Source organism: Carlito syrichta, unplaced genomic scaffold (assembly GCF_000164805.1).
Source record: "Carlito syrichta isolate Samal-C Ts95f unplaced genomic scaffold, Tarsius_syrichta-2.0.1 Scaffold315412, whole genome shotgun sequence".
NCBI lineage: Eukaryota > Metazoa > Chordata > Mammalia > Primates > Tarsiidae > Carlito > Carlito syrichta.
Genome location: NW_007259508.1, coordinates 204,010 through 226,053, shown reverse-complemented (window position 1 = coordinate 226,053; position 22,044 = coordinate 204,010). Strand labels below are relative to the sequence as shown.

Sequence of the window (22,044 nt, the reverse complement as noted above, 5' to 3'; positions counted from 1 at the left end):
ATCAAGTTATGAATGAGCAAACAGATGTGGTATATATATATCCAAACAATGATTATTACTTATCCATAGAAAGAATAAACTACTGATACACGTTACAATATGGATGAATCTTGAAAACAGTTTTTTTTTTGAGTCAGAGTCTCACTCTGTCACCTAGACTGGAGGGCAGTAGCATGATCACACTCACTACAGGCTCAAACTCCTGGACTCAAGCAATCCTCCCTCCTCAGCCTCCTGAGTAGCTAGGACTACAGATGCCACTACCCCAGCTAATTTTTTTGATTTTTTGTAGAGACAAGGTCTTGCTAGGTTGCCCAGTCTAGTTTCAAACTCCTGAACTCAAGGAATCCTCCCACCTGGGTCTCCCAAAGTGCTGAGATTACATGCATGAGCCACCGCCCCCAGCCAAAAACATTATATTAAGTAAAAAACATCAGTCACAAGAGACCACATTTTTATTCCATTTATAGAAAATGTCCAAAATAAGCACATTTATAGAGACACAAAGTAGATTAGTGGTTGTTTAGGCTTAGTGGGAATGAGGAGATGGGGAGGGGGGATAGCTAAAGGGTACAGGATTTCTCATCAAGGTGATGAAAATGTTCTAAAATTGACTATGATGATGGCTGCATATATCTGTGAATGTAATAAAAATCACTGAATTATACACTTTAAATGGGTGAATCGTATGGTATGTGAATTACATCTCTAAAAAGCAGTTAAATAAAACCTTCCAGGGGCTTATCGGTTCATCATGGTTCTTAGCATATAAATCCAAAATCCTTATCACTGCTATAAGATATTGCGTGTGTGTGTGTGTGTGTGTGTGTGTGTGTGTGTGTGTGTGTGTCTCCTACCTACCACTCCTCAACCTTCATCCTAGACCTCTTTCCCTAATTCTCTGCACTTAGTCACAATGCCTTCTTTCAGTTTCTCCAGAGCACTAAGCACCTTCCCACCTTACATCTTTTCAATCGTCATACTTTCTGCTTAGAATGCTCATTCCCTTCTCTTCACCTAGCTTTTACTTAAACAGCAGATCTCAGTTTGAACAGCATCACATCCTTATGAGGGCCTTCTCTAATCTTCCAAAAGAGATGTCTTTTTTTTTTTTTGAGACTCTGTTATCCAGGCTAGAATGCAGTGGTATGATCACAGCTCACTGTATCCTTGAATCCCTGGATCCAAGCATTCCTCCTGCCTCAGCCTCCCAAGTAGCCAGACTACAGGGAATGCCACCATGACTAGCTAATTTTTTTGTGAAGATGAGGTCTTGGGCTGAGGCCAGTAGCTCAAGTCTGTAATCACAGCACGTTAGGAGTCTGAGGTGAGAGGACTGCCTGAGCCCAGGGGTTTGAGACCAGCTGGGGCAACTTGGCAAGACCTTGTCTCCACAATAAATTTTTAAAAAATTAGCCAGGCATGGTGGCATGCACCTGTAGCCTGTAGTTCCAGCTATTCCATATATTCACAGGATGAGACAGAAGAATCACCTCAGCCCAGCAGGTCGAGGCTGTGGTGGCAGTGAGCATGTCACAGCACTCCAGCCTAAGTGACAGAGTGAGAATCTGACTCAAAAAAAAAAAAAAAAAAGATGGGGACTCACTATGTTACCGAAATGAATCTTGAACCTCAAGCAATCCTCCCACTTCAGTCTCCCAATGTAGTGGCATTTCAGGTGTAAGCTGCTATGCCTGGCCAAGAAAGGAAGTCTGTAGGCAGATGTTCTGTAACACTATCATAACAACTCATACTGCTTCTTTATTGTATATATAGTATATACAGTATACAAGTATAATCATTTAACACTTGCCTTCTTAACTAGCATATATGTTTCCCATAAGCACAGAGCATATTCATCTGGCTCACTAATGTATAACTGGGTTTATCATAGTACCTAGCAACAGCAGGTGCTGAATAAATATTCTGAAAAATGAATGAATACTAGAGCATATCAAATGACTGAAACCAACAGTTTTTTATCTAACATCTCCCTGTTTATTTATCTTGTGCCATCCCTAAAATGCACTTATCTTGACCTGTACTTGATACACTACACATTTACCTTATAATTCTCTAATATATTGATTTAATTCTTTGATTCATATATCCGCTAACCTAAGGAAATAGCCTATATGGTACATAGCAGGTGCTCAATCAATATTTGTAGATTGAATAAAACATTTAAAACAAAATCTATAGCAAGTACTATCTTACTGATCTTAAGTTATAAAATTTCCAGAAGGCAGTAGCCATCTAAGTTTCTCTAAATAACAGTTCCTGAAACTAGATATTCAATAATGCAGTTTGATAAAGCACTTGATTTCACTAACCTTTGGGATCATATTTATGATTAACTTAATTCATTTTAATTCTCTCAGGTCAGAAAGGTTTTTTAAAGCAAATTTTTTTTTGGCTAATGAAGATTATTTTTGCATTTAGTTTCTACATAAAATTAGCAGTATTTAAAACAGCTGAGCTACTAAATATATAAGCATTGGGCGGGTATGGTGATTCATGCCTGTAATCCCAGCACTTTAGAAGGCAAATGCAAGAGGATTGCCTGAGCCCAGAGGTTCAAGACCAGTCAGGCAACTTGGTGAGACTCGTCTCTACAATAAATTTAAAAAATAATAATAAGTAAACAGGCATGGTGGTGCACACCTGTAGTTCCACTACTTGGAAGGCTGAGGCAGAAGGATTGCCTGAGCTCAGTAGGTCGAGGCTGCGGGATCCACGAGTGTGCCACTGCACTCCAGCCTGGGTGACAGAGACTTCAACTCAAAAAAAACCAAAACTAAAAACAAAAACCAAGCATTAACAATTCAAGACTAATTTATTAATATTTCCTTGGCTGGAGGCCAATTTAAAAAGGAAAATTGCTGGCTCTGAAACTTGTTAGCCCAGAAAATTGGTTTTCTTCAATTTTTATGAAAAGAAATTTTAAAAATAAGGAAAGAAATGAAGAAAAATATTATTTTCCAACTCAATATCTCCCTTAACTTTCTTCTCAAAATATGTCTTTAGACACATTATATAATTAGAGCTGTCCTTATAATAAACAAACATATAAAAAGTTTAACCCATATGGAATCTTGTAGATGATTTTTTTCCTTACTATAAATACATAAACACAAATGTAAAATCTTCTTCCTTTGGATATTCAAAATAATATGAAGTCAAACTGAAATCTAAATTGTGACAATACTTCACCTGTTTTTCTAGTCTTAAGAAGTGATAATTATAGCCTTAGTCTTTAAGTAGAACTGAAACTCCCAAATGGAGTCCATTCTATTTCTTACACTTCCTCAAAGTAGGAGAAAATGGCACATTCTCCCTTGGTCACAACTTTCAAAGTCTCTCTTAATCCTCACAATCAAAATGTTCTTCCTAGCCTCCACCTTAAATCTTGCCTATATCCATTCACAACTGTTCTCTCATAACTTCTTTCTAAATAAATTACAGAATAGTGTAGTGAGTCACTGTTCTACTATATCATCACACATACTATTCATTTCTTTTTCTGGTATTCTTCTCAAATTAAGTAAAACTTTATATCTTTTAAATAATTAAAACTTTAGCTCTATTTCTTTGAGCCTTTTATCATACTATTACTTTTCTTTGCTGCCAGGAATCACCATAGACTGTCCGTAACAAACAAAAGATTCTTCTCTTTTGTGATAGGTTCTCTATCACAAAATGCAGGCATAATGCCTAACAACTGTCTCTATCACAAGAAGAATAGAAAAAAGATATGCCTGTACCCATAAAAGAATAAATATCTATGTAAATAATGAGAAATAATTGCTACCTCCCACCAAAAATCACCCAAAGGCAAAAGACAGAACAGTAATATATATTTTCATACATGTATTTGAAATTGGTGAATAGACCTACACCTAACTCCTTTATATTCTACCTCAAAGCAAAACCCTGCAAATGAAATCAGTGACCTAACATACCTCCTCTTCTCCCTGGCTTCCACAGAAGGGTCTGTTCCAGTAGTGGAGATCACAGTGGTGGTTGTAACCCCATTGGCAGTGCTAGGTGGAGGACGATTGGTGATCACACAGAGCGGGGTGCTAGAAGAGACATTGTCTGCTGTTTTCTCTGCTGCTGAGTCTGCCTGGGATTTGTGAGGAATCCTGAAATCAAAAAAGACAGCAGAAAGAGAATGGTTAGGCGTGCTACACAACAAAGCACTGGCACAGAGACAGAAGGGTTAGAGAGAGATTTAACTAGGGAATCTTCTTGCTCAGATTTTATTTGTTGGTCTGTTTTAAAATTTTGAGTTCTTAAATCTTGGAACAGTATGATTACACATGTAGTCCAACATCCTTTGCCTGGGGAGTTATATTTTATGAGATGTCTTTTCCCCCTGAGATCAAAAAAACAAAAATCATCAACTATGGCACAAGGCAAGATAATAACATATGCACAAGTGCTTTAAATGACTCCCCAGTAGCATCTGGTCTCCACACATGCACACGGAGACAGGGCCTCCCTTACACATGAAAAAGACGCTAAAGTCACTTACGATATTAGTCTCCACCTGTTCCTTAATCCTTGGCAGTGGGAATCTTTGTGGTAGTACTCAGCCTAGATTTGATGATCATCTTCTTGGAATTATCCAGAGACAACTGATAAATACTCTACAACCTCAGTATGTTTAGTGCTCCCTCACCTAGTTCAGCAACTGCTCTCTTTCCATCGAACCAAATGCCTAATTGTCTATATTCATAACTGCATAAGTGAGAAACTGAAATAAAACCGAACAGGGCTTTGTAAGTAGTCTTAACTACAGACATTTCAACAGCAAGCTGTATAATTAAATCCATTTACATGAAAACAAGATCTTTGTTTCTTAACAAAGACTTGGGAGCAACCATTGGCTCTCAACCCAAAAAGCTATCATTTGTGATGTCACAGCTGTTGCTGGGGTAACAGAGATCCAAAATTGATACAGAGATTGGGGAAAGCAATGAAAAACATGATTGTTAAAAATCTGTTTCTTTCACCTACTCACAATTGTTACCAGAAATGTTCACAAGTAGCTATAAGCTTACTTCCAAACAGTCACATTATAAGTTTGAAAAAAATAATCATAACATAAAAATCTAAATATGGTACCTAGATACAAACATGAAAATAGAATAATTTTAAAGCTGCAAGTGGTATCTAAAAAATAAAAGCTACTTCTTCAGAAGCAATTAATGACTCAGAAAAAAGGTGAAATTTTACATTCCTTTTTTAATTAAAAAAAAAAAAAGACAATTCCTCGGACAAGATTTGAGTCTATAGTAAGTACTAATAAAATTAGCCAGTACACAGCTATAAAAAATTACACTTATCAAATCTTACCGAAGTTCTTTTTAGGTTAATAACATGTTTTGGTCTCACTACAATTTCTTATGCTATAGAAATGTCAAGGATTTCATTTTATTAAGTTATATAACAAAATTTTCACTATTATTTTGAAATGTGGTATAATTTTATAAGTAGATTTTAGGAACAAAATAGGAAAAGCTCTAGAGCAGGGATCAGAGACTATACAATGGAGTAGAATAATATGGGCTCTGAAACCACTTGGGGCTAAGCTTAAGCCAATCTAACTTCTCTGATCTCTTTTTCATCTGTAAAATGGGGATGATGGACAGGGCATGGTGGCTCAAGTCTGAAATTCCAAAACTTTGAGAGGCCAGGGAGAGTGGATTGCCTGAGCCCAGGGGTGCGAGACCCGCCTGGGCAACTTGGTAAGACCTCATCTCTACAATGGAAAAAAAATCAAAAAATTAGCTGGGCATGGTGGCATACGCCTGTAGTTCTAGCTACTTGGAAGACTGAGGCAGAAGGATCACCTGAACCCAACAGGTAGAGGCTGCAGTGGCCTTAAGCGTGCCACTGCACTCCAGCCTGGGCGACAGAGTGAGACTCCTACTTAGAAAATAAAATAAAATAAAACAGTGATAATGATACCTTAAAATACAGGGTTCTTGTAATGATTAAAATAATATATGTAGAACACCTAAACTAGTGACTAGAATAAAATATAAACTGTGGAAACAAAATACTGACAAAACAGACGAGAGTTTTGAAATGGACAAATCTGGGTTCAAATTTTACCTCAGTTGTGTGACCTACTACTAGCTGTGTGATCTCGGGCAGATGATTAAGCTTCTGGTCAGAGTTTCCCCATCTATAAAATAATATTTCAGGTCGGGCTTGGTGGCTTAGTCTGTAATGCCAGCACTTTGGGAGGCTGAGGTGAAAGGATTGCCTAAGACTACAGGTTCAAGACCCACCCAGGCAACTTGGTGAGACATCGTCTCAATAATAAACCAAAAATTAGCCAGGCATAGTAGCACAATCCTGTAGTTCCGGCTACTTGGAAGGCTGAGGCAGAAGGATTGCAGGAGCCCAGCAGGTCGAGCTGCGGTGGCCAGGAGCATGCCACTGCCCTCCAGCCTGGATGACAGAGTGAGACTCCAATTTCAAAAAAAAAACAACTAAATAAATAAAATAAAATAATATTTCATATACTGAGGAGGTCATTATGAAACTACAAATAATCTATGTGTGCCTGAGTTAGCTAGTTGTCTAATCCATATCCATTGTCCCTTTCTTCTTTACTAATAGAATCCCTGTATTATTAAGGGTAGCAATGTATCTAGTTAAAAATCTATATTTCTCAAAGTTTTCCCGGCCACTAGAGCTATCCAGTGAAGCATATGTAGACAACTAGTACTTCTGGAAAAATTCTCAGTTCAAAGGCATTCCCCTCTTTGCCTGCTTTCTCCTTTCCTCCTTCTTACTACCTAGAATACAGCCATGATAGCTAGAGCTCATCTGTTACACTGGACTATAAGGCAACCTATGGAAATAGAAGCCATGATGTAAGAATTGTGGAGCGCCGGGCTCAGTGGCTCAGCCTGTAATCCCGCGCTTTGAGAGGAGGCCGAGGTGAGTGAATTGCCTGAGCCCGCAGATTCGAGAGCTGCCTGGACAACTTGGTGAGACCTCATCTCTACAATAAATCAAAAAATTAGCCGGGTGTGGTAGCGCGTGCCTGTAGTTCCAGCTACTTGGAAGGCTGAGGCGGAAGGATCACCGGAGCCCAGCAGGTTGAGGCTGCGGTGGCCGGGAGCAGCCACTGCACTCCAGTCTGGGTGACAGAGTGAGACTCCAGCTCAAAAAAAAAAAAAGAATTATGGAGCAAAAAATAACTTGAATCCTTAAACAGTTCTGAAGCTACTGTGCCAGCCCTGCCTATTTCTGGACTTTCTTAAGTACAAGGAAAAAAATAAACCTTCATCTTATTCAAGCCACTATTATTTGGATTTATTGCTATGTGTAAACCAGATCCCAATATAATTTTTGTACAGTACTAACCTGTTACATAATGGGGTTCAATAAATGGCAACTATAATTATTTTCCCCCAGTTTTACTTCTTAATAGTTACTCAAATAACTTCTCTGTGTTTCAGTTTCTTCATCTATGGTGATAATATTTACCATGTCTGTGCAATTGTATTATTATGAGTATCTAATAAATGTCTCCATAATTATACAGTATTACTATCATAAACCCATCCATCATAAATAAATAAATAATCCATCATAAACCCATCATTCTTGGCTGAATTAATGATAGTCATTTATTTTAGGGAAAGAAATTTAGCAAACTGGCAAACATCAATCAAGCACCATCATCACTGGTATTCTTGCAGCAACACTACCATTATTGATGTTTCTTCATTTCCTTTGTGCCAGTTGTAGAAACAAGACCTTAAAAAGGAGACCTTTTCCCATACTCCAAAGCAAAAATGTCTCTGACTACACATAAAGGAGTAAAAACCACAGATAAAACTACAGCTAAAGTCCTAATGTACTTTTCACAATGACATTCTACCATGCTACCCCTTAGATGAACTAGAAACCAAGAAGATACTGTTCCCAGAACACAGTATAGAGAAACACAAATCTCTCCCTTCTCACAGCATTTGCTGTAAAACACTCTCGTTGGCTGGGAGTTTTCAAAATGCTATAGGAACTTTCCCTTCTGCTTTGGGTGTGCATGCTATTTTCCAAAAAGACTAAATACAAGAGATTCCTACTCATAATTACTGGAAAATTAATACAAGTAAAATATGGAAATATATTTAATATTTAATTTACCAGATCATATAACCCTTAAATTATAAAAACAACTGGTAAGTTTGTTGAGAGATACAAGCAGTCATATTAAGTTGACAACCAAACACCAAGTACAATAATATATACCCTATGATAATTCACTAAGCAACTATTGACTGGTTAATCAAAGTCAAAGCAAATGATCCTCATTAAATTTCAGACATTTTCACAGGAATTCAAATTTGCTTCCACAATGACAAAGGCTCTTTGGTTCAAATCTCGTATGTGTTTCCAGAGGCATTAACTTCAATGAATTCAACTCAAATGGCTCCAAGAAGCCTTACCTGCCATGGTGTACAGATGCAGTAGTGTTTGTACTGATTGGTGCAGGGCAAGAAGAGGCAGGTTGCCACTGGCTGCCCTGAGAGGTAGATGAACCAATGGCAATGGGTGAGGTAGCAGGAGATGAATTGCGATTGGCTGAAATGTAGGGACTTGTGGGGTCACTACTTCTACCAAATGAAGCACTGCAAAACAGCACACAGTCACTTTCTTCAGGACATGCTGCTCACCCACCATTTCCCAGCACCACCTTCCCACCCAGAATGTGCACTTAAAAGGAATGTAGAACAAAGAAAAGGTATGACAACTGGGAAGTGTAGTGATCAATTCCAGCTAGTGCTGGGTCACTGGCAGCAAGCAGGCAATCATCCAAAAGAGTGAAGGAATCCTCACTCTTTAAAAGATGAAAAGATCATCCAAAAGAGTGAAGGAACATGTAAGAGAGATGATACTGAATGAGGGAAAGCAGCAAAGTAGAACATATGACAAGAGTAGAGGCTAAGAAAGGGAAATAATAGGAAATATAATAATTTTATTAGAAAAAGTAATTCCCAACAAACCCAAGACAAAAAAAAAATCATGCAACCCCAAATGTCTACTTGATATAGAAATAGTACTGCAAAAGCTAAAGTAAGACCAGAGAATTTGGAGAGGTTTTGGAGAAGAGATTTAAAATTAAAAAGTGGAGAAGAATAAAGAAGCTCTGTGGAAAATAATTTTGAGAATTATAGTTATTTAGCCTAAAGCAAAACTGCCTTTGGGAGAATTTAAGATCTTAAGTCTAGAAAGTAATATTGTATGAGCAATAAAAGGCAACTTTTCTTTGTTTCAACTGAAGACAGGTAAGAATCATCTCAATTGCAACAAAAAATTGTTTTGGTTAAAAAAATTTTTTTTTTTGAGTTGGTAAAATTTTAAAAATACTTCTTTACTATAATAGAAATGAGACACTTTAGGGAGTGACCAAAAAAAAAAGCTATGAAGTCTTCTTTGAAAAAGAGGTATTTATTGGGCCATATGAAAGGAATTTCTGCTTAAAGACAAGAGATGAACTAGAAAATGGAAAGTATACCAAGTTTTGGCATTGCCAGGAAATGATCAATTTCTCCTCACACTTGCTCTTTTAAATGGTGATGGCATATGATTCTTTCCTCTTGAAAAGATCATAAGGTAGACTTCTATAAAATAAAAAGTGCTTTGGCTATAGAAGAGCTTTGGAAATCCAAGGTATAAAACAAGCTATAGACCTTTTCTCAAAAAGTGCTCACGTCATTAAGCATGCTTTTGATCCTAAATAGAGGCAGTCCTTCCCTCTTCTGTTTACCGTAACTTTCCAAACTACATCTATCAAACCAAATGTTTCTCTCTCAATGCATTTGCTCATGATTTGAATCATGAAAATCAACAAATTAACCACAGAATAATTCCATGCCTGGAAACTTAATGGCAGCTTTTTCCCTTTCCTACCTTTAGAACACTATTTTCTTAGAAAAGTTTTCTTGCTCTTGGATTCAACCAAAAGGAATAATAAAATAATGTTTCTAGGTAGACCAAGGCCTTAGCCATTAAGACAAATAGGCGATCGTCTCAGAAAACCCAAAATACCTGGCTTGTATAACACATCAGTGAGATCACTGAACTGCACTTGCATACGTTTAAAGTTGAGCATTTTCTCACAGGATGTATCTGTAGAACTGAAGTACATTAAAAGGCAACAGTGGTTGTTTTATAGCTTACTATTTCCCATGGTCCAACATTAACTAGTGAACAAGTCTTCCTGTCAAGTGGAAATAAGTTTTGATCACAAGAGCTAACATTCTCATATAGTCTACAGTCAAGGCCTATTTCTAAGGTAACCACCCAATTATCTAAAATACCTAATGATGAAGGCTATGGTGTGAGAAGACAGTTGGAGGGGATAAGAGAAAATGAAGAAAGAATTCAAAGCAAGCAATGAAAAACAGATTCTTCCACATCAGCCGCAAAGTTCAAATTAAATATTAATTAAGTATATTTTGTAGCTTAATGGCTCTAGCAAAGGTGCTTTGTTTGCTGGCTAGTACGTGGCAAAGAAAATAACTGCAGAAAAGGAAACACAGATGAGAAAAGAGGAAGGAAACCCATGTACCTTCTCTGCACCAAACTTGCGAGTTTCACATCTTGATGGATCTGAGGGCCATTAAAGTCATAAAAAAAAAAACAACTCAAGTCCCTAAATTAACAGGCTTCAATATGAAACTTCTTTAATGCAATTGAAAACTGTCCCCATTTCCCACCCCTTATCATCTTACAGCGTCCCTCCCTTCCTCCCCGTAAAATATAACTTGAGATGAAAACTACTCTAATTTCAGAATAAGGAGAACCAGCTACTGGACAAGGATGATTTAGATTCAGTCTTGCCCAGAGATCACTAGAAGTAACTTCTGATTGAAGATTTTAATAGGACTGAAAGGAAGAAGTATAAAGTCAGATTTGTAGTGAGAATCTGAAATTAGCTTACTTTAATTCTGTTAAGAGAATTAATTTTAATTTTAAATTAGTCAAGATGTTAATTCCAAGAAATCTAAAAGTTATTCATTTTTTTATTCATTTCTGTAGTGCTAATTGGATATTAAAAGGCATGCAATTATTACCTATATTCCCATGGCCAGAGTGAAGGAAAGTTATGTCCCACCCCTTTGAGTCTGGTACCTTTTCAAATAGGTTGATACATAGGTAGAAGGAGCAATTGTCTGTGGGGTTTCATTTCCCTTTGCTTCATCCCTCCATAGCTGCCGGGTATAGGAGCCACTTCTCACTAGGTTAACAGCTGATTCTCTGTAGAGGCATGAAAGAAAAACAAAACACTGATTCCTACCATTAATTTTTGTCCATGATACAATGCAAACAGGGAGACAAGCGCCAGATAAACGGTAACATGGCCAAAGAAATAGATATATTTTTCAGGTAATTCTCTGATTTATATGTCTGTCTCCTGTATAGATGATGAGCAAGTATTACTATGTGCTTTCTTTCTTTTTTTTTTTTATTTATTTATTGTAGAGATGAGATCTCGCCAAGTTGTCCAGACTGGTCTCGAATCCGTGGGCTCAGACAGTCCTCTCACCTTGGCCTCCCAAAGTGCTGAGATTATTGGCGTGAGCCACCGCACTCAGCCTTGCTTTCTTTAACTTCAAAACCAGCTAATTTCAACAGATACCAAATTCCTTATGTCAAAGATCTCTAACCCTTTTGTAATGAGAAGACACTTTGTTCCTTATTTTAAAAGTTTCTTGTGGTCAGGTACAGTAGCGCTGACCTGTAATCTCAACACTTTGGGAGGGTAAGGAAGGACGATCGTTTGAGGCCACGAGTTCAAGACCAGCTTGGACAACATAGCAAGACCCTCTCCTTTCAAAAAAAATAAACTGCCCTGAAATCAGTCCCAAGTAGTAGGTGGCTCAGAAGTTAAGCAGAGAAGGGGATGTTGGAAAAGATGAAGGCGATTACCAGGAAAAGAAGCTATTACAGAGAGGAAAGGACTTGCTGGAAGCCTCTTTAGCATTATAAAAATGAAAATTTTTCCTGGAAGGTGCGATAGTAGGATTTTTAATTCATAATTGATAACTCAGTGTCTTTGCTACAAAAGTTAAGGGTCTCCATGCTTCACAAGGTTCTCTAGAGCAGTCATTCTCTTTATTTATTTATCTATTTATTTATTTATGAGTTGGAGTCTCACTCTGTCATCCTGCTCCCGGCCACCACAGCCTCAACCTGCTGGGCTCTGGCGATCCTTCCACTTCAGCCTTCCAAGTAGCTGGGACTACAGGCATGCGCTACCACGCCCAGCTAATTTTTCGATTTATTGTAGAGATGAGGTCTCGTCAAGTTGCCCAGGCGGGTCTTGAACCCGCGGGCTCAGGCAATCCACTCACCTCAGCCTCCCAAAGCATGGGATTACAGGCTGAGCCACCGAGCCCAGCTAGAGCAGTCATTCTCAAACTTTAATGTGTATTTTATACCTAGGTAATTTTGTTAAAATGCAGATTCTAACGCAGCATGTCTGGGGTAGGGCCTGAGATTCTACAGTTCTAACACCTTTCCAGATGATGCTGATGCTGCCAGTTGGAGGACCACATCTTGAGAAGAAAGGTACTAGATCACATTCTTTCCTGAGATACAGCAGTACCTCAAAATCCCATACTTACTTTAACTAACTAGGAAGATGCTACTTTTATCTACTGACAAATTGTAAGTTGATCAATTCAATTAAATAACATTTTTAGTGTTTACTATGTGAGAGTCACTGTGCTAGGCACAGTGAGAAAACAGATAGATATAGACTCTACTTTTACAAAGTCTGTTGGTGTGCCCAAACAAATTTACACTCAGAAAGGTCAGGGAAGACTTCCTAAAGACAATATGTCTAAGCTGAAATTAGAAATTGAAGGATAAAGAATTGGCAAAGTAAGCCTATAAGGGTTGAGAGGTATTCTTTTTTATGTTTATTTTTTTGAGTTGCAGTCTCACTCTTGTTGCCCAGTCTGGAGTGCAGCAGCACATTCATAGCCACCACAGCCTTGGCCTGCTGGGCTCAGGCGATCCTTCTGCCTCAGTCTTCCAAATAGCTGGAACTACAGATGCACGCCACCATGCCCGGCTAGTTTTTGTGATTTATTGTAGAGACAAGGTCTCAACAATTTGCCCAGGCCGGTCTTGAAACCCTCGGCTCAGGCAATCCTTTTGCCTTGGCCTCCCAAAGTGCTGGGATTACAGGCTGAGCCACTGCGACTAGCCGAGAGGTAGTCTAAGAAGGAGGAACAAGTAATTCATAATTTTAAGGAAACCTAAGAAAAAGAGGCAGGGGAGGAGTGGCCAGGAGATGACTATACCCAGCAGAGCTAAAGAGGACTAATTTTTGGCCTGTATTAGAATTACCTGTTCTCTTTTTCTTCAATATCACTTGTGCTGTTGAGCTTTCGGGGTGCTAGTGAACTCAAATAGCTTTTGTTTTCTCTCTCCTGTAAAATAAAAAGAGTAAAGCACAAGGAAGTTACAATACAGACACGGTATTAAACATTTCAAGTAAAAAAGCAGAACTTAATATAACTAATCTTATTTCCAAAATCAACACCAATTCCATCTTGAGTGGCGTTATAAAAGGTTAGCTTTCAAAAAGCCTATTCCTACATTTCCTTCATTAAGAACCGTATGTAGGGAAATAATTCTCATGGAAAAAGTCAGGATGATCAAATAAGGAAAACAGCAACACAAATTTCACAAAGCAGTAGCTCTGCCGAGAGAGACGGAGGCTTTGAAAAGCCACAAACAGAAAGCTCCACTCTAATGTTCTTGATGAAATAAGTCTTATGTAGTCCACAGCATATCTTTTCCTTGAAATGTAGCTTCCTTTGGGACACGCACAATAAATGTGCTACAGAGTTAATCCAACCAATATGCTTCATCTCTTTGAGTAGTCTCCAAAAATGCAATATAAAGCAAGAGGACTATAATTATAAGGAAGAACTGACCACAAAGAAAAGTACTAAGTGAGCCCTATAAAATCTGGAACCAAAAATGAGGAAAATAAAAAATTTACTCATCTTGAATGAATACATAGAGGAACTGTTTGTGAAGTTAGCCTGACCATATTAATTTTTTTTAGAAAGTTAAAAAAAAATTCTAAGTGCTAATTTGCCTGGGCTTCATTAGAATTCAAAGCCTAGCTAGAAACTTTGCTTCTAAAAATCAAAAGAAGTTTCTGGTATTGGTTCAGAAGAACCTTTAAGGCCATAACCAAATTTTCATGCTTCTGATTCATTTTTTTGCTATAGGTAAAGGGGTAAGGAAGAATGAACATGAGGTAAGCCAAAAGGAAAAGCTATTTTTAAAGCATTTTTTCTTTTACTGACCAAGCAAATAATAGCAAGCAAATAACTACTTGATTAAACTATCAATGTGCCTGTCTCCCTTTAAAGGACTGTATTTTCAGAATCAACTTAAGGATGAGAAAATATTTGCATTTCTTTCCAGGGCTACATTTTCATGGAAGAAAACTACCTTGGAATTCCCCCATACTCTGCCCAAACTACCTTATCTTTGTTGTCCAGCAGAGCAGAAATTCGAGGGCTTGAAGAGGAACGGTAGATGGAAGAGCCTCGGTCCCTTAGAGCTTCCCTGGAATTGGCCACCTCACTTAGCATGTTGTGGCTGCCAGTTTTTCTGAGTCCTAGTCTCCATGAAGAAGGAGATTCATCTTTGGGCTCTTCTGGTTTGTTAAAAAGGCTAGAAGAGAACTATGAGGAAATCAAATAAAAGAAAAAGAAAGGTACTGATGATTCTTTCTCAGCCTATTTGCCTTTTCCATACTTAACTAAGTTCAGAGAGGCAACATAAGGTAATACAAGAAGAACAAATACATGGAAGACTTCCTGTCAATGTTCTCTTCCTCACCTAGCAAATGCTAATAACCTCTCAAGGCTCTCTTTCTTCCTAGGCCAGAAATAGCCTCAGATTCTTAACACAATGCTCCTATATTTGACAGAGTTGTTCTAAGAAATTAAACACCATTTGCTCTCTCTTGCAATTAGTACTGACCTAGTGCGCTGGGAGATTGTGTTCTAGTAATACATCTTCTCTTGACTCACTGTGTAACTGAAAATAAGATATTTCACTTCTCTATGTTTCAACATGTTTATCTATAAAATGATGATAATCAGCTTATTTCCTTCCTCCTTATATGTAGAGACAGGAAAAAAAACAAGACAGGCTAATTTATAAATATTTTACTCAAATTCTAATTGCTCATTTCAAAAAAATTTATTTGATCTAGGACAGTTGCAAGATTTTAAGGTTTCACTGATCAGCAAATTAAAAAAGAAAAAAGTTAGAAGGTAAAGAGGTACTATCTTGTTTATTTTGACAAAAAAGAACATCTTTTTTTGAACAATTCACCATCGTTCCACTAAAAGAAGAAATTTTAATAGTAGAAAAAAAACTTTATGGAAAGGTTGCATTGTCTTTAATTATCTCATTTTGCCATAAACCAAGGAACATTATAGACTAGGATTAGCCCAAGGGCCAGTCTGGGGCATAACTTTGTGTTTGGAAAATAAGCCAACAACTCCATCCTGAAGTCTAGGACCTCAGAATGCAAGAAGGCTTGGGTCTTTCTCCCAATACCAGGACACCTTTACTAACCAGTATAGTGAAAATCAATAAAAATGTTAAATCACTCATCTCCAACTCACAGTCAGATTTTCTCTTTTCATTAGTCATTACACATTTACATACTCCTTCCAGCTTTAGAGGCTCAATCATGTCAGCTTTTTACAGGCTACCTGATTCTAAGGGGAAAAATGCCTTTCCTAGCATAAGCATACGTCTATGTTTGTAATTTTTTTTTGTTTAAAATATTTCATTTAAAAAAGAAGAAAGTTTAGTCATCCCCAAAAGCAGTAGGCGTATATAAAGGTACAACTAAATGACTGGATAATGACTGCGAATTGCATTCTATTTGAAACCTCTTTAACAAATCACAATAATGCTTCTAAGAATAAGTAAGCATGGCTCAGCCTGTAATCCCGTGCCTTTGGGAGGCTGAGGTGAGTGGATTGCCTGAGCCCGCGAGAACTCGCCTGGCCAATTTGGCGAGACCTCATCTCTACAATAAATCAAAAATTAGCCGGGCGTGGTAGCGCACGCCTGTAGTTCCAGCTACTTGGAAGGCTGAGGCGGAAGGATCGCCGGAGCCCAGCAGGTGGAGGCTGCGGTGGCCGGGAGTGGCCACTGCACTCCAGTCTGGGTGACAGAGTGAGACTCCAACTCAAAAAAAAAAAAAAAAAAAGAATAAGTAAGCAACCAGGCCTTTGTTCCCTCAGTTTCACAAGGATACCATAAGCCCATCTTTCCAATTCATGAGGTGCTAAGAAGAACAATAAGCTAACATCTGTAAAACCAGAACTTTTTCGACAGCTTCATTCCAAAGAACTGAGATCAATTCTTAATCTCAGAACTAATTTTATACTTTGTAGAGTCATCATTCAACTCTATCTCACTGACTAGAAGCCTACAGATTCTCAGAGGCCTGCACAAAGTTGCAGAAGGAGGTATCTCTGATATTTCAATAAGTTCTTTCTAACTGCCCTCTACCCATCTTGAAGTATAAAGACTTTATTCATAAAAGTAAAGTTTTAAACCGGGCTCGGTGGCTCAGCCTGTAATCCCGCGCCTTTGGGAGGCTGAGGTGAGTGGATTGCCTGAGCCCGTGGGTTCGAGACCCACCTGGGCAGCGAGACCGCATCTCTACAATAAATCAAAAAATCAGCCGGGCGTGGTAGCACATGCCTGTAATACCGGCTACTTGGAAGGCTGAGGCAGAAGGATCGCCGGAGCCCAGCAAGCAAGGCTGCGGTGGCCGGAAGCAGCCACTGCACTCCAGTCTGGGTGACCGAGTGAGACTCCAACTCAAAAAAAAAAAAAAAAAAAGTAAAGTTTTAAAGGAAAATAGAAAAATGAGAATAGTTATCAAAAACAATTAATGCTGGATGCTACTTACCTTCCTAGCCCAGTCCTAACTTTACATATAACTATCTTAACTTTAGATACAAAGAAAATAGGCAAATTAAATCTCTTTGGTCCCAGACTACTCTATCTTACGTTCTCTTAACACATCATAGTCAAATTTGTTTGGTGATGGTCTTACGGGTTTCTTTGAGCAGTGTTATGGACTGACTATTTGTGTATCTTCCAAATTCATATATTGAAAAATTAGTCCTTAATGTAACTATATTTGGAGACAGGACCTATGGGAAGTGATAAAAGTTAAATGAGGTCAAAAGTGTAGGCCATAATCCGATAGGGCCTATAAGGAAACAAAGAGACACCAGAGTTCACTCTCTCTGTCATGTTAGGACATAGCGGGAAGACAGTTGTCTTCAAGCCAGGAAGATAGCCCTCACCAGGAAATGAATTGGCTGGAACCTTATTTGGGACTTCTCAGCCTCCAGAACTATGAGAAATAAATTTCTGTTGTTTAAGTCACCCAGTCCATGATATTTTTTTATGGAAGCAGACCATGATAGGCAGGAATATATCTTTACTGTTTTGCAAAAATGTACCTTTAAGGCCTTTCTAAGTGTTATTACAGTAGGGTGAAATAAAATACCCAAATTAATTCCAAAGTACTCACTCTCCTAGCAGAGGAGGCAGAGAAAGTATTCTGAGCTGGTGTTGGTATCTGCTCCGTGACACTACTCTTGTTTTCAGAGTTGGAATGGTTGACAATGGCTTCTGGCTTTTTATCTGTTATTTAAAAGAAGAGAAGTAACAAGTGCAATCTTATTTTTGTGTATATGTCCTTTTCAGCTAATAGAAAAGATTTGCCCATTATCAAAACAGATGACTGGGGTCATGTAAGGCTTGGATGCAAACTACAAAATCTCTAGCAACTGTTGGCAGAAGAAAACAAAATTAAGGGTATTTCATATGGTAGGTTTTTCAGTCTTGGAAGTCTCTAAGTTCAACTTTCAGACAAAAATTGAAAACTATCTCCACATTATTAGTTATATCATATATAAAATCTATCTACAATCTCTCCCTTGGATATCTCATGCTTTTCCACAATTTTATCTTTCACAACTCATAAAGATAATTTCCACTAGGTCCCTAACACTACTCTGAAGAGTCCCAGATCAAAGTCAGGATCTCAGGCATGTCACTTGCCAGCTATGAAATCTAATTTACCTAAGTTCCTGCAGTGCCGATTTCCTATTCTAAAAAGTGGTGATAATAATATATACCTCAGGATGTGGTTGTGAGGATTAAATAAAATGTTTTCGAATGTTGCAAGGTAAAAAGTACTAAAAAGTAAAGTTTTATTATAATTCTCAGAACTATATATAATCTTTCTTACTAGTGAATATCATTAACTGCATTTATCTCTCTCGTGTGACATGTATTTTATTTATGTGTATGCCCTTCTATTCCCCTTCTAGATATAGTCAACAAAAAAATTTAATGAATGTGAATGCCTGTCATGTACCAGACATTGTGCTAAGACTTGGGAGTACAATGATAAACCCAGAGTTCTCAGCCAAAATGATGAGTGCTATAGCAGAGGTAAGCATGCAGTGCTAGAGGAACATAAACAGAAAACAATTATCATAGGATGCAAGCACAGTGAAGTGGCCCATTTCTTTTCAGCTTCCTGTACCAGAAAAACCTAAAGACTTTTTCAGTCTGTTATATTCTATTAACTTCGAACAGAAATCTCTCAACAAGCATTTGATGGCAGGAAATGAATTCAGGAACAAATAGCAAAAATAAATGTTCTGGAATGGGGAAGCTCAGGGTATATTTGAAGAAATCAAGCAGTCCCATTTGGACAGAATATGTCCTTACCAATATACAGCATTGGAAAGGTCAGCTGAACTAAATTATGAAGTCTTGAAGGCTAGGCTATGAAATTTGGGGTTTATTCTGCAGGAAAAGATGGAGTGAGGAAAAAGGTGCTGTGGGTGTTTTATTCCAATTGCAATGTGAAGACGAGCTACTGGGAGTAAGAGAACTGAGGAAGGGGTAGAAATCGTGTAGCAAAGACAGTAGTTCAGGCAGCTCCTTCCTACTTTTCTAATATCTTTTTTTAAAAATTTATTTATTATAGAGATGGGGGTCTCACCAAGTTGCCCAGGCTGGTCTCGAACCCGGGGTTCAGGAAATCCTCTCACCTCAACCTCCCAAAGTGCTGGGATTATAGTGTAAGCCACCGTGCCTGGCCACTTTTCTAATACCTTAGCAACTAACAAAAGTGATCTAGCATAGAGCAAGCTGAGATATTAGTTCCAAATAATACTTGAAACCTAAAACATACAGTTGCTCAATACACAATACAAATATCAAAAAGATGCACACATAAATTTTGATAGGTACTACAATAGCCTTTTCAGACCAAATTTTGTGATTAATAATGGAAACAAGTCTTAATGGATAAAAGATCATCTCTTAAACTGTAAACTTAGCTGGTGCCTGTCTTCTCTCTAGAACTGACAGTCTCTAACTTCCTTTGGTGACATTCAATGAACCTCAGAGACAGACATAAAGAAGAACAGTATTCTATAACTGAGAAAAATTGTATCTGTAAAGCCAGACTTCATCAGGAGCTGGGGCTCAGACAATAGAGTGAGTTAAATATCTTAATTATGGGTAGACCAGCTATGGCAGAATTCAGAGGAAAGCACAGACTCCATTATATACTTAATGTGTGACCCTTTCCCTTTTAACTTGGTCTTCTAGCAGAAACATTTCATCTTATTATGGATTCAATGTTGGAGAAATAACACGGCAGTGAATGTGGGGTACATGTACTATAAAATCCCCGTTTGTCATTAACTTCCAATTATCTATGAAACTTATTTCTGTTACAATGAAACCTCTATTCAGCAAAATCCAGTATCCCTTTTCTAAGCGTCTGCCTAACTATAAATCAAAGCCTGTGCATTATTTTATAGCTTGTTGGTCTCATCATGTTCAACATTTCGTTCTCACTGTTGGGGTTCATGTCTTGACAAGCAATAAATTTAAGGAGCTCCATATGATGCATATATTATCAATAATAACCATAAAGATAAATATGATTGTGTTTTTTCCTCAATCCCCAATTCAGGAAATGAAGGAGCATCACACAATGGGAAGTTTTAAAAAAATTTTTTAAGATTCTATTTAGGGAATCAGACAAATCTGAAAATAAATGCAAATGTTCTTCTGTTTTTCCTTCTTTTATTGTAAAGATGTGGGGTACAAGTCAGGATTAGGTATGTAAGTAGTCTGTGTGCAGGTGAAGTTTGGTCCTCACTTCCCCTGGTTTAGGATCAGATACTCTTAGTGATGTTATGCCCCTCCCACACGGTGTCCCGCTATAAATGGAAATATTCACCAGCTGTTTAAAGGTATTTAACTGTAAGAGCTTCTGCAAGATCTCGCCTTCTCTGCCTCTCAACATACTGACTTTTTGGAATCTGGTCGCTATGCTATCTACCAATCTAAGATCAGAACAGTTGGCTTGCTCATATAAGAATTCTTTGTGCATCTTACCACATGGCTACATAGAAATTGGTAGACAGACTGGGCTTGGTGGCTCAGCCTGTAATCCCAGCACTTTGGGAGGCCAAGGTGAGTGGATTGCCTGAGCCCGCAGGTTCGAGACCCGCCCGGGCAACTTGGCGAGACCTCATCTCTACAATAAATAAAAAAACTAGCCAGGCGTAGTAGTGCGCACCTGTAGTTGCAGTTACTTGGAAGGCTGAGGCAGAAGGATCGCCAGAGCCCAGCAGGCCGAGGCTGCGGTGGCTGGGAGCATGCCACTGCACTCCAGTCTGCGCAACAGAGTGAGACTCCAACTCAAAAAAAGAAAAAAAAAAAGAAATTGGTAGACAAAATATTCTGACACAGCACACAGCTTTTACAACCTAGTGGTCACCAGTAATTTGATATCTTATCCAGGAACACTAAACTTTAAGTTCTTTTTGGAGCCTACTGATCCCTGGCTAGCTCTCTGTCAAGCAGTAACCTTATACTATGGAAATGGAGGAGCTTTGCCATGAACACCTTTGCATTACCTGCCTCCTTCTCAGTTTCTGATTCAGAGGCTTCATCTTCACCTTCCTCCTCCTCTGAGCTGGAGCTGCTAGATTCCTTATTTTCTTCCTCCATTTCTTGGGACTTGGGTGTCTCCTCCTCATAGAGCATCTTTTCTTTGCTGAATTAAAGATGACAATTTGAATGTAATTCATTAGTGACAAATCATTTAAGTTTGCTGACAATCAGCTGTAAAAAAGGGAACAAATCTATAAACCTTTATGTAGCAGCAATAACAGAAACATATTCAAATCCTTCTTTACATCTGCTTATTCTTCCAAACTCTTGGTTTTTGCAGACTAAGGTATAGTATTTGAGTTGAGAGTATGACTCAAGGAAATCTGGCCTGTTTGACATACAGAAAAAAGAGGAGCTATGAATTTTGATGATGGCAGATATTTTTAAAAATCATTTAACAAGCATTTACTGAGTACTTGTTACATGCCAGGAGTCATGCTATGCATTGGTTCAGTCATAAATAAAACAGGCATGGTTCCTGAGTTCATGAAACTTACAGTAAAATAAAGGGAAAAGTTAGCCAGGTACAATTGCTCATGCCTATAATTCCAGCAGTTTGGGAGGCCAACGTGAGAGGACTGCCTGAGTCCACGGGTTCGAGACCAGACTGGGCAACTTGGCGAGACCTCATCTCTACAGTAAATCAATAAAAATTAGTTAGGCATGATGGCGCATGCCTGTAGCTCCAGTTGCTTAAAATGTTGAGGTGGAAGGATCACCTGAGCCCAGCAGGTTGAGGCTGCAGTGGCGGTGAGCGTTGCACTGCACTCTAGCCTGGGCAACACAGCAAGACTCTGACTCAAATAAGTAAAAAAACAAATAAAGGGAAAAGTTAAGACTACGAACCCATATGCTAGGATTTCTTTTAAGCCTGCATACAGTCTCAATTAATTTCGAAATTTAAAACACGCTGACCCATCCTCAGTGTCTCCCTCATAT

General features: G+C 38.3%; 1 protein-coding gene across 1 annotated transcript in view; it reads right to left on the bottom strand.

Moving 5' to 3' along the window:
* Window positions 1–4,036: 4,036 nt before the first annotated feature.
* The window catches only part of LOC103275384 (protein phosphatase 1 regulatory subunit 12B), a 108,507-nt gene continuing 90,499 nt past the window's right edge, over window positions 4,037–22,044 (bottom strand). Inside the window, exons 8-15 of the mRNA XM_008072794.2 lie at window positions 21,069–21,208; window positions 17,645–17,757; window positions 14,547–14,750; window positions 13,393–13,475; window positions 11,167–11,292; window positions 10,604–10,644; window positions 8,478–8,660; window positions 4,037–4,145 (exon numbers count right to left, since the gene is read on the bottom strand). Coding sequence (XP_008070985.2) covers window positions 10,629–10,644; window positions 11,167–11,292; window positions 13,393–13,475; window positions 14,547–14,750; window positions 17,645–17,757; window positions 21,069–21,208 — 682 coding nt within the window. The 3' untranslated portion in view covers window positions 4,037–4,145; window positions 8,478–8,660; window positions 10,604–10,628. The remainder of the gene's footprint in view (window positions 4,146–8,477; window positions 8,661–10,603; window positions 10,645–11,166; window positions 11,293–13,392; window positions 13,476–14,546; window positions 14,751–17,644; window positions 17,758–21,068; window positions 21,209–22,044) is intronic.